General features: G+C 33.3%; 1 protein-coding gene across 1 annotated transcript; it reads left to right on the plus strand.

Moving 5' to 3' along the window:
• Positions 1–13894: 13894 nt before the first annotated feature.
• Positions 13895–14454, plus strand: LOC131849972 (uncharacterized). Its single transcript, XM_059200111.1, has one exon. The coding sequence runs from the start codon at positions 13975–13977 to the stop codon at positions 14452–14454; it is 480 nt and encodes a 159-aa protein (XP_059056094.1). The 5' UTR covers positions 13895–13974.
• Positions 14455–20647: the final 6193 nt, after the last annotated feature.

Genomic DNA, 20647 nt, shown 5'->3' on the forward strand with positions numbered 1-20647 from the left:
GAGCAATCCATTTTATTAACATTACGAGATATGAAGGCCCGTTATGAATTTTGAATCTATTAATTACAGTGTGAATTAGGAATTTATTTGAATTGTAAATTGTAAATTAGTGTAATGAATTATTTATTCCACGGACGAGATATGGATGGTCTACAATTAGGTATTACGATAGAAGTTTTCATTTTATTATTTACTAGCTGTTACCGCGACATCGTTCGCGTGATTTTTCTGAATTAAAAGTTACTCCTTATTACATCAGCTACTTGCCAAAAAAAAAGTCTTGTCAAAATCTGTCCAGCCATTACAGAATTAGCCGGAAGAAACAGACTGACTGACAGACAGACAAAAATTGTAAAAAATGTTATTTTGGTGTATGTACCGTATTTATATTCATACTAGCTTTTGCTCGCGGCTTCGCTCGCTTTAATTTATCCCTTTAGGGGTGGAATTTATTAAAATCCTTTCTTAGGGATTGCTACGTCATAGTAGCTTAATGCAAGCAAAGTCTCAGCCCGATCGGTTTAAAATTGACGAAGTTTCATACAAACTTTCATCCCCTTGGGGGTAGAATTAATCAAAATCCTTTCTTAGCGGATGCCTACGTTATAACATCTACCTGCATGCCAAATTTCAGCCCGATCCGTCCAGTGGTTTGGGCTGTGCGTTGATAGATCACTATATCAGTCACCTATGAGTTATATCAATATATTTAGATGCATGTAGTAAAAAACTATTATTTAAATATTACAAACAGACACTCCAATTTTATTTATATGTATAGATTTAGCATGGTAACATAAAGTCTATATTTTTATCATTTAATATAATAATCATTTAAAAAGCTGTACTCGTCCGCGTGGAATTTAATTTAATTTTTGTATATATATTCATATGCATGTAGTAAAAAACGGTTATGTCAATATTGCAAACAGACACACCAACTTTATTTATATGTATAGATTTAGAATGGTAACATAATGGCTATATTTTTATTATTTGATCTGAAGCATCCCTTATCAAGAGCAGGCATTAAATGAACGATGATTATATATCTCATCTCAGGTACAGCATTACTTGACGGGTCTTACTAATTATATCGGATCTAACAGCTAACATTGATTAGTGAAGAAATATCAAAGGAAATTTGTTATCTATGCCTACGTGTTACTAGGGTTGCCACTATTTAGTTTAGCGAATTTTATTATTACCTGTACTCGCGAATTCGTCCGCGTGGAATTTAATTTTATTTTTCTAACATAAAATAAGATTTCTAAAATACAAGTAATAAGTTACTCCTTATTACATCAGCTACTGCCAAAATGAGTCCCGTCAAAATCGGTCCAGCCATTTCAGAGATTAGTATATTCATATGCATGTAGTAAAAAAACGGTTATTTCAATATAACAAACAGACACTCTAATTTTATTTATACGTAGATATAGATTGTGCATATACCAAGATTGCAAGATTGTAATTGTAAGTATTGTATTTATGTTATTTTTATATTTGGTATTAGCTGTACTCAAGACTTCGTCAGCGTGGAATTTAACTTTATTTTTCTAAAATAAAAGTAGTCTAAGTTACTCCTTATCATATATATACATCAACTACCTGTCAAAAAAACTCCCGTCAAAATCGGTCCAGCCATTTCAGAGATAAAAATTTTAAAAAATTTTTTTTTGGTATATGTACCGTATATGTATTCATATGCACGTAGTAAAAAATGATTATTTCAATATTACAGACAGACACTCCAATTTTATTTATATGTATAGATTGTTAGAAACATATACAATATTTTTTGATATGGGAATTAGCTAGACAGAGAGAGAGCTCTGTCTAGCTAATTCCCATATCATTTGGGGTCGACTCTCCTTGTCTTTCTTCGGCAGGTACATTTATGGTAGGTCGTCGAGTTGGTTGCTTCCGTTTTCTTCACGTCGTTTTTGACAACGGATTGGCCAGTGAATAGGGGTCTCTCTCGACTCTTTGGGCCTGTATTAAGTTTCAGGATGTACAGATAAGATAATATTGTATATTGTGCATATACCAAGATTGCAATATTGTAATTGTAAGTATTGTAATTATGATATTTTTACATTTACATATGAATTTATGTAATAGTTACAATACTTTCTATGAGAGGAACTATAAATAGTTTTTTCATGTTTTTTTCAAGATTCAAATCGTTTTTTGTTTGCCACAAATTTAGATATCACAATTGAGATTCATACAAAACGATATGTCTTATATCCGTGTCTGATTGATCCCCCGTCCAATTTAGACGGGGATCGAAATTACGACGGCCTGAGCCGAGGTTCGAACCCTTAGTGGTGCCCTCAGACTAAAGTCGTATCCTTCAGGCAGGACTTGACCTTTAGCTTTTCCATAAGTCCTTCCGCGGGTTTGGGGTCTCATCTGCTCTCACCCCGTATCGTCCGATGAAGCTGTAAAGCCCAGCGCGGCGAGCAGCATTAGAGTAGTCAGAAAAGAAGGTCATATAAGATTTTATATAAAAAAAAATGTCCGCAAATATTTGTGGCAACCCTAGCATGTTGGTTATTGTATGTGGCCCTTTTTGATATGGATTAGAGACGTATTATTTATGGCCGTAATATTATTAGGGTCTTAGGATCTTCGTAGTATATTATTCTTTTGGGTTCTGTACTTCAAAAGGTAATGTTAGATCCTTTTCATCCACTATAGGGGTAGGAGGAATTGAATTTACCAAGAATTAGAAATGCTGATGATTTTTTTATGTAATTTGAGTTGCAGACACGTTGACGTTTCAATAGGATGGGAAGTGGTAACTGTCGTTAATATAATAATAACTGCAGGACAATTCACACAGCGCCATCTAGTCCCACGCTAAGTAGAGCTTGTGTTATGGGTACTAGACAACTGATATAAATGCATATTTTATTGTAAAAACATTATTTTTATTATTTTTTTATTTATACATACATTTTTTTGTAAAAACATAATATATATATACCCAGAGCGATACAAACAATCATACCCATGAATACAAACATTTGTACAGTGCGAGAAATCGAACCCGCGACCATCGGAAGTAAAGCGGTGTGCAAAACAGCTAGACCGCTGAGATCGTCATGAGGTGTACCAAATTTAATGTTGTTTTTGTAATAGATATACATATATACTGGCAACTGTGTACCGTCTTTCTTTCACAATAATGTTTTACCAATAAATTACCGATTAGGGATGTGAAAATAATATCGACTATACGTATTTTTTGTACTTGACTTTAATATTCCAAAAAGTCGATTATTTTTTGGGTATTCGTCCTTTTCCAATTTTTCAAAAACAAAAGTTATGAGTTAGAAACAATTAAAATCATCCATAGAGATAAAGAGGCCCTAATAATAGAGTTATAGAAAAATAATCGATTTTATGGTAGTAAATATTTTTATTTTACTTCTAAATATAACGTCACATCACTACTACGGATTATACGAACGGTTAGGTATTTTTGTTGCCGACTGTATCCACTTAAGGAAGAAAATCGATTTGTATGCAAATACCAAGGATAAACTACTTAGGTGTCGCCTCAGTCACACTGATAATGCGTGCTGCATAATAAATACTACACTTGTACTTCAAGTGGACTTCATTATTTCTTATTTATTGGATGTCCTTTCATCATCATTATCATCTCAGCCCGGAAGAGGTCCACTGCTGGACATAGGCCTCCCCCAAAGATCTCCACGACGATCGGTCCTGCGCTCGCATGTCCTTTATTATTCTTTAATAGTATTCAGCCAAACTTCTATCCAGATATAACTCCATGAGATTCTATGAACATTTATATATGTAGTTTATTTTATTTATATGTAATCCATAAACTTATATATTTTATATGGGTATATTAGTATTTTTATATATTCGCATATGTATATATATTATATATTATTTTTCTGTATCTATTTGTTATAATTTTTGTTTATTTTTCTTTTATTAATTATGAAAGTGCACCGTCTGAAACGCTGTATTTCAGTGGGACCTTGTAGAAATTAATTTAATATATATAAATAGTGTTACCTACTGCTGGCTGCGTGAACGTGCGCTGTTGGTGCTTCTGATAAGATGTTAGTGTATGCTATGATAATATATGGAAATGAAAATACATAGATAAAACAAAACAGTACGGACAGTTATACAGTGGAAATTTGATTTCCTATTAGAAATTAATTTTAAAATTCCTAATAGAAAACAACCCAGGTCTTGTGCTGAAAAACAGCGTTGCAGCGCTCCAGCCGTTGCAGCATTATGCTGAGCACGGACTTATTCAGCAGATACTTCGACAGGCATACACATGCACACACACACGGTAATTTGTATACTATTTTTTTTTTGTAATTTTGTTTCTGTTTGTTTTGCTTTTTTGTTTGTTTGTTTAATGTGTGTTTTAGTTTTTTCTTCTACTGAATAAATATCATTTCATTTTAAATTTCTTAAGTTTTTGTTTAAATGTAAATACAGATCATATAAGTACACGATACCTAAATGTATCGATATTGCCTACATCTCTATCCAGACGGATCTAGATATCTTATTTCCTGTCTAATATCTAAATTATGTATGGAAGATATATTTGATAGAGGCTTATATATTTTCTAATATGATATGTGTAAGAAAACCTATACGAGGTAAAAAAGGAAAGTAATCTGGTAAATTATACCTAAGGTAAAGCTGTCTGTGATATATTCTTTTGCCACACTAGTTGTATAAAAAATAGTCGTAGATAATAATCAAATGAAATAAAAATATCTTTTATCATGTAGGTCTATTTCAGACATGATAAGTCAAATTTACCGTCAACTCGGAATGATTTCGAGATGAGAAGAACTTACAAGAAACTCAGCTCTTATTATTTTCAAACGAACTTGTACATGATTGCAAAAAATATTAATTCTCATAGCTATAAAAAACATATAAAAAGATTTTACATTAAATATGTATCTTTGTCTTATATATAAAATTCTCGTGTCACAGATTCTCATGAAATTTTGTGAGCGTATTGAGTAGGTCTGAGAATCGACCAACATCTATTTTTCGTCCCCCTAAATGTTAGGGGTAGTCCACCCCTAAATTTTATTTTTAGGTAAAATAACGTTTGCCGGGACAGCTAGTATAGTATAAAATGAAGTCGCTTTTCGCTTGGATCTTTTAAACTACGCAACAGATTTTAATGCAGTTTTCAGCAATAGGTAGAGTGACTTAAGAAGAAGGTTTATATATATAATTCATGCGGATTACAGTACAGAAAAAATTAGAGCATACATGCGCAGAAAATATGAAAATTTAAAAGATTTGTAATGCTCCCGTGCGAAGTCGGGGTGGGAAGCTAGGTTGGAATAAATAAAAACATATTCTAACCACAGTTAAGATATTTTTTTTCACCAATGATAAGCTGTTATCCGGGACTTACTGTTTTTTTTAGATTAAGGATAATGTACGTACATCCTCATGACACAATCTGTCTACACGTCAAATTTCATAGCGATCTGTTCAGCCGTTTAGTTGTTAAAAGGTAACAGACAGACAGATATACTAGATATATGTAAATGACGCAGTGGAGTAACTTGAAGCAGTCATGCTCGCTATAAAGTTCAAACTTGTGGCGACGTGGTGGGCCGGGTCGATGTGTTCCCTTTAATATGGTTCAGTGCAATGATGGCTGACTCTTCCGTCATACTCGTAAACGGGCGCTGCTTGTGACTGGCCTGTTCGGGTTACGAACACTGATTAGACTATTTGCTTTTGCAATAGCAAGTGTTCTTGGTCACTCTACTTTACCAAATTTGAACTTAAAAATTAATCTGTAGTATAGTAAACATGTACAACCATATTTGAAAATAATACGAGCTGAGGTTCCTGTCAGTTCTTCTCATCTCGAAATCATTCCGAACTGTCGGTAGATTTGATATATCATAAGAGTCAGTAATAGACCTACATGAATAAAGATATTTTAAATTTTTATATCAATTGATAATTATGGGACACAGTCACCTAGATACATCAAAATAATAATTGCATTTAATAATGTCTAGTAAGACAAATTCAATATTGTCTACTAAGCACTGCTGTGTCTAAACTGTGTCACCCCACCCCCTTACATTTTCCTATTGTTATTTAGTATATAAGATCATTATTTCTATGTACACATTGTCAGTTTATCATCATCTGTAATATACATCGTCTCGACCAACAACATCGTATTAATTACCCGCAACAATAATCATAGAGACGAAGTCGCGGCAAGAAGTCAATATGAAATAAATATAAAAAAAATATCTATATCCTAAATAGAGAAAAATGTATCGAAGAAATTGTAACAATCTGTTTTATCTGTAGATATTGGGAAAGTGGATAATGTATCCGATAACCAATATCCTAAACAAGATCATGAGATAAATGGAAGAGCAGATCGAGTTAAGGTCAGTTAGGGAAGGTAAAGTTCGATGGGATAAATATGGGGATGTTTTGAGGAAGGAATTAAGTATAATTGTTGCCTTATAGACTTATAGTTTACTAGCTTTTACCCGAGGCTTCGCTCGCGTTAATTTATCCCCTTAGGGGTGGAATTTATCAAAATCCTTTCTTGGGGGATGCCTACGTCATAGTAGCTTTATGCATGCAAAGTCTCAGCCCGACCGGTTTTAAACTTGACCAAGTTTCATACAAAATTTTCATCCCCTTGAGGGTAGAATTAATCACAATCCTTTCTTAGCCAAATTTCAGCCCGATCCATCCAGTGGTTTGGGCTGTGCGTTGATAGATCGCTATGTCAGTCACCTTTGAGTTATATATATTTAGATTATATATAGGTGATGGTTTTTTAGGGTTTTATTATTTTTTTTTATAGCACAGGGGACAAACGAGCGGCTCACCTGATGGTAAGTAATTACCGCCGCCCATGAGCACCCGCAACACCAGGGGAATTGCAAGTATGTTGTCGGCCTTTTAAAAAGGAGTAAGCTCTCTTCTTGAAGATTTTAATATCGTATCGGTTCGTAAATACCATTGCTGGAAGGTGATTCCACAATGTGGTTGTGCGTGGCAAAAAGAACAATTTGTAGAAAACCGCACTGTGGAGGACCGCCATTCATTCAGAGGATCATGGTATTTTAGTTTTAGCTTAAGGAAATAGCATTCTCTACCAGTCAAACAAAGGAATGTGCATAGATACGTGAATACGACTAATATCTAGACATGTCAAGCCGAGTTTCAAGTAACTGGCCTGCAGCACCGTGTGTATATTTACACGAACCATTTGGAGCCACTTTTGACCCCCTCATAACTTAAAAACTCTTTCACATAAACCTATCAAATTTGGTTCATATATTGAGACTTGCGAGATAAATATGTGTTCCATTACATATACAGTATATTATCCTAAGTTATAAGAAGAAATGATATTATATATTGTTATAAATACATTTCAGGACATACCATTGAACTTGACACCCATTTAGATCTCACCTCTTTTGTCGTAGAAGTCAACAATCAAGGCATATATCATAATATTAAACTCGGCTATCATTTCACATTTATGTTTTTGATGGGATAATTATGTACATGCGCACACGTAATTTGTGTACTGTTTTTTTTGTAATTGTCGCACTGTTTGTTATTCTATTTTTTGTTTGTTTAATGTGTGTTTTAGTTTTTTCTTCTACTGAATAAATATCATTTCATTTCATTTAATTTCAATTATAATAATAAAAAATATACGTAAATACATACATACATTAATAGAATTGATCTACTTTTTCATATAATAAATACGCTAATTACATACACTTATATCTATATATATAAATAAAATTGGAGTGTCTGTTTGTAATATTGAAATAACCGTTTTTACTAGGTACATGCATATGAATATGAATTCGGTGCATATACCAAAAGAAACTTTTTTTCTAATTTTTGTCAGTAAGTCAGTTTGTTCCGGCTAATCTCTGAAATGGCTGGACCGTTTTGACGGGACTTTTATAGGCAGGTAGCTGATCTAATAAAGAGTAACTTAGTCTACTTATATTTTAGAAAAATAAAGTTAAAAACCACGCGGACGAAGTCGCGGGAACAGCTAATTTTTTTATAATTTTAGTTTGTTTGTCTGTTAGTTTGTTCCGGCTAATCTCTGAAATGGCTGGACCGATTTTGACGGGACTTTTATTGGCAGGTAACTGCTGTAATAAGGAGTAACTTAGGCTACTTTTATTTTAGAGAAATAAAGTTAAATTCATCGCGTACCAAATCGCAGGAACAAATAGTTATATATAAATGTATACAAATATACAAAGACTTTCGATCACTAGACGTCTAGTAGTAGACATAAAAGTATCACAGGACACTTCCAGCCTAGATAAATAGTATGTTTAATCAATACTCAACTTAATATTCGCAATGGTCTCCAGATAAATATCTCAGGGCAAAATATGGCGCATGGAGTCACATCTGCATACAAATTGCCATTATAACCACAGGCCATGCTTCATTTATTCCGACTCTATAGTGAAGACGACAATGGCTTAGGTGTTGCAGACGGGCGACTAAAAGTTGCTGGGATTATTTTTAAAATTGTGATAATATACTTAAACCATTTGCAATGCATTGTTGGGCTTAGGTGTTGTAGATGGGCGACTAAAAGTTGATGTTGAGTGTTTTTAAAATTGTGATAATTCATAATATACTTAAACCATTTGCAGTGTATTGTTGGGCTTAGGTGTTGTAGATAGGCGACTAAAAGTTGATGTTGAGTATTTTTAAAATTGTGATAATTCATAATATACTTAAACCATTTGCAGTGTATTGTTGGGCATAGGTGTTGTAGATGGGCGACTAAAAGTTGATGTTGAGTATTTTTAAAATTGTGATAATTCATAATATACTTAAACCATTTGCAGTGTATTGTTGGGCATAGGTGTTGTAGATGGGCGACTAAAAGTTGATGTTGAGTATTTTTAAAATTGTGATAATTCATAATATACTTAAACCATTTGCAGTGTATTGTTGGGCATAGGTGTTGTAGATGGGCGACTAAAAGTTGATGTTGAGTATTTTTAAAATTGTGATAATTCGTAATGTACTTAAACTATTTGCACTGCATTGTTGGGCTTAGGTGTTGTAGATGGGCGACTAAAAGTTGATGTTGAGTATTTTTAAAATTGTGATAATTCATAATATACTTAAACCATTTGCAGTGCATTGTTGGGCTTAGGTGTTGTAGATGGGCGACTAAAAGTTGATGTTGAGTATTTTTAAAATTGTGATAATTCATAATATACTTAAACCATTTGCAGTGCATTGTTGGGCATAGGTGTTGTAGATGGGCGACTAAAAGTTGCTGTTGAGTATATTTGTTATTGTGATAGTGATACTTAAATCTTTTGCACTCTATCTAAGACGTTAGGTGTTGTTACTTATAAGTTTACGCAACCACTTTGCTACATCTATACATATAAATAAAATTGGAGTGTCTGTTTGTAATATTGAAATAACCCTTTCTGTACTATGTATATATGAATATTAATATAAGGTAATATTAATATACATACACTAAAATAACATGTTTTACCATTTTTATCTGTCTATTTGTTCTGGCTAATCTCTGAAATGGCTGGACTTATTTTGACGGGACTTTTATTGGCAGGTAGCTGATGTAATAAAGAGTAACTTAGGCTGCTCTTATTTTGGAAAAATAAAGTTAAATTCCACGCGGACGAAGTCGCGGGTACAAACAGTTGTTTTATATAACTTTAAAAGAATACAGATCATTCGAATTTTAAATTTGACATTCTCAAGTGATTTATGGCGGGAAAATACAAATCCTTTACAATTTGTACTACAAATTATTTTCTTTTTATATTGGCAAATATGGTGGTAAACAAGCATACGGACCGTATGCTTGTTTGCCACCTGAACTGATGGTAAATGGTTTCTGTAGCCTATGGATGCCTAAAACACCAGGGGTGTCACGTGCGCGTTGCCTACCCTCAAGAATAAAAACAGTAGAGAAACAAATAAAATTAATAAAAAAAAACCGATCGGGCTGAGACTTTGCTACTATGACGTAGGCACCCCCTAAGAAAGGATTTTGATAAATTCCTCCCCTAAGGGGATAAATTAACGCGAGCGAAGCCGCGGGTAAAAGCTAGATATTATAAATGCGAAAGTTTGTAAGTATGGACGTTTGGTACTCTTTCACGCAAAAACTACTAAATGGATTTTCATAAAACTTTACAGTAATATAGTTTAGGCATCAGAATAACACAGGCTATGTTTTATATTGATATTTAACGCGGATGAAACCGCAGGCACAGCTAGTGTATTATAGCGATTATTAATATATAATTTGCTTATATAAAAGTGTATCTCGTCTGTATAGGAACTAATATGGTTGTATCGGTCGGTATGTCTGACGTGGAATAGTATTGCGTATGTTTCGGTTTACAGATACTAGTGTTACGAGTATCTCGGGCAGACGATACTCTGTGCAATGGAGTACAACACTATATCCTTACTAATGCGAAAGTAACTTTGTCTGTCTGTCTGGATCGATTTAAATGAAATTGCATCACATGGAGCCGAGCAGGAAAAGAGAAATGTGAAAAAATTGTCAGGGGTTGACCAAAATTTTGCTATTTTGTTTAAGTTATGTTATTGACGAATAGATCTCAATATCTTATAATGCTTTTTTATAGATGTTTGAAGTATGAATATCTTATTAATGTTATGAACGTGAAGGTTTGTGAGTATGGAGGATGTTTGTTACTCTTTCACGCAAAAACTACTGAACGGATTTTGATGAAATTTTAAAGAAAGAAAAAAATATTTTTATTCATTGTTTTTCAACAATATTACAATATAAAAAACTTAATTGACCATGTAGATAATTAAAAATAAACATAAAATAATCATTTTCTTACATCCATAAAGGCACTGAAATTGCTCCACTCACGTTTATTGTATGTCCTATGTGAACAGTGTGTTTTACAGTCATATATATCGAATATATTTTGTGCATTAAAGTTATATAAAATATATATATATATATATATATATATATATATATATATATATATTAATCTAGTTTTACAAAATCCATTATATTATTTTAGATATGCACTAGCTGTACCCCGCGGTTTCACTCGCGTGAAATTTATAGCCTATATGTTATTCTGATATATAAGCTACATATGTTACTGTAAAGTTTCATCAAAATCCGTTCAACAGTTTTTGCGTGAGAGTAACAAACATCCATACTTACAAACTTTCGGGTTTTTAACATTATTGAGATTGAATTAAATTTATTGAAAGTATTTGAAATTGAAAATGAAAGTAATTTAAATGTTTATAATAATATTTAATATAATATTATATTTATATTTGTTCAAAGGTATATTTGTTTATAATAATATTAATGTACTGTATTCAGTAACTACCCGTGAAATTTGGCATTATTAGACCAGTCAGTTCAATAATTCGAAACTAGAAATAAAATGGACTTTACATTGAATTAGATGCCCGACTAAATACTAACAAAAGTACTGACGGGTAAAAAAATTGTTTGTCTACACGTCCGTATGGACTGTATGTGGTGAACGTAACACGACGACTCAGTTTTCCTTTACGAATTCATGGTTTGTGCAAAACGAAAACATATCGAGTTTTAAATATCGTACAGCTCCATCTAGCGGCGACTTTGGCGAAACAATTTTATAGGAGGGTTAAAATTTCTTTAATTATTGTATATAAGGGAATCAAATGAGTTATATTTTGTTCGGTGTATGTATTGAACGTGGGATGGGGATGATGGGGGACGCGTACCGCCGTCTCTCGGGCTAATTTGGTTTGTTACTGATGTTTCTATCAGCGGGGAAAGTGTCAGGTTATAAATTAAAAAAAAAATAGCATGCCTAGATTTTTTATTTCCTTCGGTATAAGCTGGTATAGGAACCACTAGATTATGGGTTGTATATATTAAGTAATATAATATACAACAAAAATATAGATTCCAGGACAATTCACACAGCGCCATCTAGACCCAAGTTAAGCAAGCTAAAGCTTATGTTATGGGTCTATATAACAAATACATTTTTTTTTCGTAAATACATACATAGTATACATAGAAAATACCCAGACCGATACAAACAATCATACTCATGAATACAAATGTTTGTGCCGTACGAGGAATCGAACCCGCGACTATCGGAAGTAAAGCGGTGTGCTAAACCACTAGACCATCGAAGCCGTCAATTGAACATAATTAGAAGAAAAAATATTATTGGTAGATTTTATCAATTTAATATAATCCAAAATTCATAGTTTCAGCCATGTTAGAATTTTTGTCTGTTGGTCAATTGATGATTGTTGCTGTTGTTGATTCTCTGTTTGTCTCTGCGTTTGTGCTTTTTAATCTTGTGCTTAAAGTATTGTGTTTCTATTATAATAATAATAATCTCAGGACAATTCACACAGTGCCATCTAGATCCAAGTTAAGCTAGCTAAAGCTTTTGTTATGGGTACTAGATAACTGATACAAATACATAGATAATTGTTTTTTCGTAAATATATGTATACATATTATACATAGAAAATACTCAGACCGATACAAACAATCATACTCATGAATACAAATGTTTGTGCCGTGCGAGGAATCGAACCCGCGACCATCGGTCGTTAAGCGGTGTGCTAGACCGCTAGACCACCGAGGCCGTCATATTATACTCATCGGCTTGCAATTCGTTAGCAATGTGTACTGTTGACCCTATTACTAGCAGTGTACCATGTTTGGTTGATATCCACGCGGCTCGACCTGGAAATCATAACCAAATTAAAAAAAAACCAGGTGAATTTGTCACGATGAGCATGACCAGAACTCATGCACATCTTATCATATCTCATCCTCAACTGGTGCTCCACCAGCGTAGACCATTAGCGCAGGCGGGTGCACCATTCCATTATCATCCATTAAAAATCAAAACTAATTTATTTATGTAGGACATTGTAGCCGCTCATGAACGTAAGTTTTTGTAGTTATATTTTTCCCTACCATCCAGTTCAGTATACAGTTTCAAATGAGAAAAACTGGCAAGTCAACTGAAGTTCTTGTTATTTTTTTTAAAGCCAGAATATTTACATTATGTGTATTCATATTGTATAGGTGTCTATGCCTAACATTAAATGAAAATGTTAATTATTGCCATGTACGTTTGGCATTTAAGTGATCGTTTAGTAATAGGCAGTAATTCTACAAAGTTTTAAGTTTTAATTAAACTACACTTATTTATTGTTAAAACAATTAACCTTGCGATAAAAGATCCCATGTATGAACTACTATTGCCATACACGTTTGTCATTTAAATAATCTTTTACTGAGTAATAGGCTTTACTAAACAAATATGATTTAACTGATGTTTTAAATTTATCATCATCATCATCATTTCAGCCCGGAATAAGTCCACTGCTGGACAAAGATTCTCTAATTAAATTTTAAATTTATTGAAAGGTAATTCAAGTATAGCCTTTGATATCATAATGAATGAAAAATGAAAACCCTATTGTTCCTCTCACAGAAAGGAAATAACAATTACATAAATTAATATTTATACCAAAGATTAACCAACCTTAATGTAAATTTTTTACCCATTCCCATAAAAGATCTATTGACAAAAATATACACAGCGAGTTTAACTGCACTCACTTATCTTTAAACCAATTAAACTCGCGATAAAAAATCGCCAGTCAATTTGAACCGTCAAAGCCTGACAAAACAATCAGAGACTCATTAGGAGGCTACGTCGATAGGATTTTTTATTGCGTTTTCCTTATTACGTTCTCGTTAGTTCCATATCATCGGGCCATTTGAACGCTCGCGACCAATAACAGTTTAAAATTGAACTAACCGTTTTATACAACAGTTAAATATATTGGTATGTTAATAAAATGTGGTGGCGGATATTGACGTTTTGTGTTCTGGTAACTTTGGTGCTATTTGTGGTTTTAAGTTGTATACAAGACCGTCCAGTTGTGAATCTCTTCTTCCGTCGGTGTTGCGAGGATAACATTGAAAACGATCAGTTGATCTTCGAAAATTTCGGTGGCAACTTCCTCAAGGAACGACTGGTTGGTTTTGATACTGTCGACAATAGCTCTATGGTCTCCAAAGAGGATATAGAAGAATTTATTGAAAAATTAAACGTACATAATCCTGGAGATAGAACGAGATTAGAACTTGATACAGAGAGAGAGAGAGAAATGCTTGATGACGATAAAGAAGATATACTAATAGATAATGAGACACTCAAAAATGAAGCTTCGGATAGTACAACTGAAAGTACAATTTCAATGTACACAGATGCGGAAAATACGACTGAAGTGACAAAAACGACTGCAGTATACAAAAGTGTTGATGTTTTAGGATAAAAAAAGAAAATAATTCTCTTTGTTTTGTAATAAAAGACATTTTTTCAAAACAAAAATTGCCGAATTTATTGATAATAGATTCTATGTTTATTATTTAAAGACTTAATTTACTGTGGCAGTTAATAGTGTTAACTATAAGACGTATTAAATATATTTTTTTTATTGTAAAATAAATGAAAGGAATTGTAGTCGATGAAGCCATGATTGTAGTCAAACGTCACTATAATAATGAGAGAATTTAATAAGGAATGCGATGTAAGACATATAATTCACTAGTTACTCGCCCCGGCTTCGCACAAGGTTTATATGTATAATACATGTACACTCGTACATTTATTATACATATAAACCTTCCTCTTGAATCACTCTATCTATTAAAAAAACCGCTTCAAAATCCGTAGTAAGTAAGTATAAAATCCGTAGTAGAATTAGTTTTAAAGATTTAAGCATACATAGGAACGGACAGACAGCGACAGCGATTTTGATTTATACTATACTAGCTACTCGCTCCGGCTTCGGACGGGTGTACAGGTATTATACATGTAAACCTTCCGCTTGAATCACTCTATCTATTAAAAAAAAACCGCATTAAAATCCGTTGGGTAGTATTAAAGATTTCCCTATGTAGGGACGGACAGACAGCGACAGCGACTTTGATTTGTACTATGTAATGATTACTATAATAGTTTATAATTTTTATATGTTCGAATATTTACCTATGTAATGTGATAAATAACTGTAATGATATTTTTAATGACTGCTGTTTTTGCCAAAGCTAATGATATTATAATGAAAGTAGATTATTATAAATGTTACATCTGTATTAATAAATAAAAAGTAATTGATTTGCTTTTCATTGAACCTAAACATATATTTACACAGCTACTAATTTTATGTAAATATTTATGTTATTAAGAAAACAAGGTGACGAGTATTACAGAACAAATTAAAAAGCATGGCTAATGAGCAAACAACTACTTGCCGCTAGATGGCGCTAAATGAAGTTTTTTGTTTTAGTTATGGCTGCATATTAATTATTGTTTGTTTAGTGACTTTAATTTAATAGCTTATACTGGTAATCACTCTATTCACCTTACACTTACGTTTTATTATTTATTATTATAAATAGATTTATTCTCATTTTAAAAGAGTAAAAGATGTTTTTATGTCAATTCTTTTCAGCTCTATCTACGTTCCAAGTAGAGGATATTTGACTTTTTATAATAATAATGTCTCGATAGACCTACATAGACAAATATGTATATTTAGATTTGATTGATTAAGTATTTATAAGCAATGTAATTTAGAGAATGAAGCAATTGTAGAATTTGCAAAATGGTTTTCTTATTTGTTGGTACAGGAAGCAATAGTTCAATTGTAGGTTCTTTAAAAAAAACTGATTTTGACGAATTATTTAATCAATATCATCTAAATATACTCACTCAATTGAGTTTGTTTGTCAGCTTTATATACTCAAGCGACCCTAATGCAATTCGATATATATATATATATATTGGTATGTACATGAGTTTGACATGAGAATCTGATTAAACATTTGTGATAGACGAGAATATATATTGTTATTAACTTTAACCATAATAATTGCTGAAATTTATGAAAGTGTGCAGATACGTCATATATGTATAATATCTCACAACCTCGGTGGTTGAGCTCTACTTACGATGGTCGAGGGTTCGATTCTTCGCACCGTATAAACAATTATATTGATTAGTATATAGGTCTGGATGTTTTCTATGTATTTTATGTATTCACAAATTAATTTAAGCATTGATATCAGTTGTTTAGTACCCAAACTCTACATAGCTCCACATAGCATTGTGTAAATTGACCTTTGTTATCGTTACTATATTTATTCACAATTTTTATGTATGTATGTATGTATTTTATGTACCCCTAGAAGTTCATAGACTCGACAGAGGACGTTGACGTGACAAAAAATTAGTATTTCAAAACTCCCAAGCACTCAATTCTCACTTTTTTCAAATTATTTATATTATATTTTTTTCCCTACCGTCCAGTTCAGTATATAGATCCAATTGAGAAAAACTAGCAAGAAACTTAATCGAATTGCTTATTTTAAAAGTCAGTTTATTTACAATGTATATTTATATAGGTGTCTATGTCTAACATTAAATGAAAATCCCGTGCAGGAACAACTATTGCCATGCACGCTCGTCATTCAAGTAATCGTTTAGTGAGTAATAGGCTTTGCTCAGTAAATATGATTTAATAGTTGTTTTGAGTATAATTATGGGTAATCCTTAAATATACTCAAAACAACTGTTAAATCATTAATCAATACATCTTATATATAAAATTCTCGTGTCACAGTTTTCGTTCCCATACTCCTCCGAAACGGCTTGACCGATTCTCATGAAATTTTGTGAGCGTATTGAGTAGGTCTGAGAATCGGCCAACATCTATTTTTCATCCCCCTAAATGTTAGGGGTAGTCAACCCCTAATTTTATTTTTATTTTAAGGTAAAACAACGTTTGTCGGTACAGTTAATTTTATAAATATCTTTACATCTTCCTGTTTGAAAATTAGGTAGCTATTAAAGGTCCCCTACTAAGTGGGTTTCTAATTCGGGAAAGATTGGAGGAAAGTATTTATTCAGCAATTAGGCGTATTTGGACGCGTTTATAGGTCAAATTTACATATTTTAGTACGTTGCTTACATACAATCACGAAAAAGGAATAAATTCCAGTATTTACCTTCATAATTATTAGGAAAATGTTTATTTGTTAATACATGAAATTAGTACAAACAAAGTATTTGATAAATATTGAGTGGAACGATACAGATGTATATACCAACAAAAATTTTAACAGTATTGTGAGATGGCCTCGTTGGTCTAGCGGTTTGGTACACCGTCTTATTTAAATCGTCGCGGGTTTGATTCATGGTACAATACAAACATTTCTATTCAAGAGTATGATTGTTAGTATCGGTCTTAGCGTTTTTTATGTATCTATTTAAAAAAATAATGTAAGTATTTGTGTCACTTATCTAGTACCAATGATATAAGCTCTGCTTAGCTTGGGACTAGATGGCACTGTTGTCCAGGTTCAAATGTCCAGGTCCAGATAATAATGATTATTATTGTCAGGTGTAAGCAGTGATTGATAGTGACTGATCGATATTTATTCTTATCATTTTATTACAGAAGATTATAATACTACTAAGAAGCAAAACGCTCCATGTTGTAGTTCATCATTGCCTTGTCTTTATCCCATTATTTGGGGTCGGCGCAGTATGTCATTCTCTTCCACTGCTCTCTATCGGTCGTCATATCTAAACATACTCTTCTTTTATTCATATCATCTTTAACACAATCCATCTTTTCTTAGGGCGTCCCCTCCCTTTACATCCATCCACATTCATATTATACATTTTCCATAAGACATGGTCCTCATTCCTCCGCATAACATGCCCATACCAGCTCAATCTGTTACCTCGCAACTTTTCTATAACCGGCGCAACTTTCAAACTTCCTCGCATATACATATTCTTTATTCTGTCATTCCTGGCAACCCTACACATCCCTCTTAATATTCGCATTTCTGCCACATGCACACGCCTTTCGTCCATCCCCTTTACGGCCCAACATTCAGAACCTAATTTTATTAAATTATCCAATTGATCAGAATATTCATGTATTTCGTTCTTAGCTGATTCGTATTTCAAAGATAAATCGGACAACGAGATCTCTAATAGTTTAATTTTTTGTGATAATTCATCTATCTCTAAATCTTTATTATATAATTTTTCTTTACAATTATTTAATTCTTTTGATAAGTCAATTTTTTGCTTTCTAGTTATAATTGATTTTAAACATTTTTTATGACTTTTCACAAAATTTTCTGATTTTCTAATAAATTTATATAATTTTACATATTTTTTCAACTTTTTACTACTATTAATAGGTACTTTATTAGGACTATAGGAGCTTGGTGTATTTGTTAAATCTATGGTCACAAGGGGCAGAGAAGATGTGTGATCACTAGTAGTATTAAGTATTAGTAAGTTAATAAGTAGTATTCGGACTATAGGAGGCGAGTGCAGATAGCACTCCAAACCAACGGAAGAACTTACGGAGCGGCTGAAGGACAACTCCCGCCTGACGGGTACTACTTTAGTCTGCAGGCACCTCTAGGGGTTCGAACCTTGGCTCAGGCCGTCATAATCTCGATTCCCGTTGCAATTAGACGGGGGATCGATTGGAGGGGATGCTACGAAAGTTAACCTCTCATCTGCGAAGGAGCCAATTATTGGACTCTAACACTATCCATCCAGCCCCATCTGTGGGCCCTAACAATGGGCCCAAAACCCCTTCCGTGAGAAGTCCTGTAATTGGTCTCACAGATGGAGCGTTAATGTCATTTTTTTATGGATGTTAATGGAATGGAGTACCCGCCTGCACTAATGGTTTACGCTGGCGGGGTACCAATGGAGGATGATAAAATCATCATGAAGTCAGGTCAGTCAGAATTTGTCACAATGGTTTCCAGGGGGAACCACATGGAGGTCAACTTGACATGGTACATGTTGTGACTAAAATGCAAGTTCGACTGAATTTATTATTTATGCACCCACATATATATGACATTTTATTTACCCTCATAAATATTACAACAGTACATTTTTTTATGGGTGATTATGGAATGGTGCAGCCTCCTGCGCTTACTACTTACGGTTTACGTTAGCGGGGCACCAGTGGAGGATGATAAGATGAGTATGAGGTCAGGCCAGTTAGCCCATCGTGACAAATTCACGAAGAATTTATCACGATGACAACAGACAACAGTATATTGCTAGTATGATCATCAGTTCACATTACTAACAATGCCCTTCCCCCCCCGACTCCACCCCCCCCTCCCGCGTTAAGGTCACTTTGACAGCTAACGGTTGATAGTTTAATAATATAATCAGACTGAATAGAAACAATGTGAAATCTTATATATTAAGGTTTTGGCTTCAAGTAATTTAGCCAAATCTCAGCATAGGAAATCGGAGATTTATATCTTAGTCAGCCGCCCATTAGTTGCCCATGGCAGATTCACTCAGACCGTGGCTGATATGAAGTAGAACACGGTATGCACAATATTGTACAAAATGAGAAATTTCTAAATAAGAGATTATTATGTATCTTTTTTATCTTTAAGTATATTATTAATATTTTTTAATTTAAACGAAGAATACGGTTAAGAACGCTGTACATGGGGTCCAAGCCTAATATAGGGTATTACATTTCAGACTGGTTGGTTAGAAAGTATGATGTAATTATTATTTATTTATAATTTATTATCTTCTATGACTTTACCTTTTACCTTTTAATTATTTAATTTAACGTTCTTCTTGTGATGAGACAGCTTTCTGAATGAACATACGATTATAAATATAAGCATTCTAGTACTATTAAAAAGTGCATAAATTAAATATATTATTATGTTTTATATTGTATTCTTTGTTTCATTTATTTAATTACAATAAATACCTAAAATTATGACAATATGAAAACTGTCTCTTTGTAGGTGTGTATGGTAATGTGTGCGAAAGTTAACAGATATTTAAAATGAGACATTAATTAATTTAGCGAAATTTTTCAATACTTTAAAAATAATTGTTCAAATTCCTTTGTTAATGAAGTAATAGATGGCGTGTCATATAATGTTATTAACAAATTATAATGAAATATGATGAGAGAACTATGAGATGCCAGTTTTTTTTTTAAAGGATGATAATGGAATGGTGCACCCGCCTGCGCTAACGGTTTACGCTGGCGGGGCACCAGTGGAGGATGACAGGATGAACATGAAGTCAGATCAGTTAGCCCAACGTGACAAATTCACAGGGAATGTATCACGATGGTTTCCAGGGGGTACCGCGTGGAGGTCGATCTGACATGATACATTGCTAGCAATGTGATCATTAGTCCACATTACTGACAATACCCTTCCCCCCATGAGATGCCAGTACTAAGCACTGGTTTCTCATTGTTCATGGATACAGGCGATAGTTACCATTTACGTTCAAACTTGTGGCGGCGTGGTGGGCCGGGTCAATGTGCGCCCTCTAATATTGTCGAGTACAATTATGGCTGGCTCATCCGTCATACTCGTGAACGGGTCCTACTTGTTAGAACTGGTCTGTTCGTCTTACGAACACTG

Source organism: Achroia grisella, unplaced genomic scaffold (assembly GCF_030625045.1).
Source record: "Achroia grisella isolate CSIRO2021 unplaced genomic scaffold, CSIRO_AGI_Agris_v1 utg669, whole genome shotgun sequence".
Taxonomy (NCBI): Eukaryota; Metazoa; Arthropoda; class Insecta; order Lepidoptera; family Pyralidae; genus Achroia; species Achroia grisella.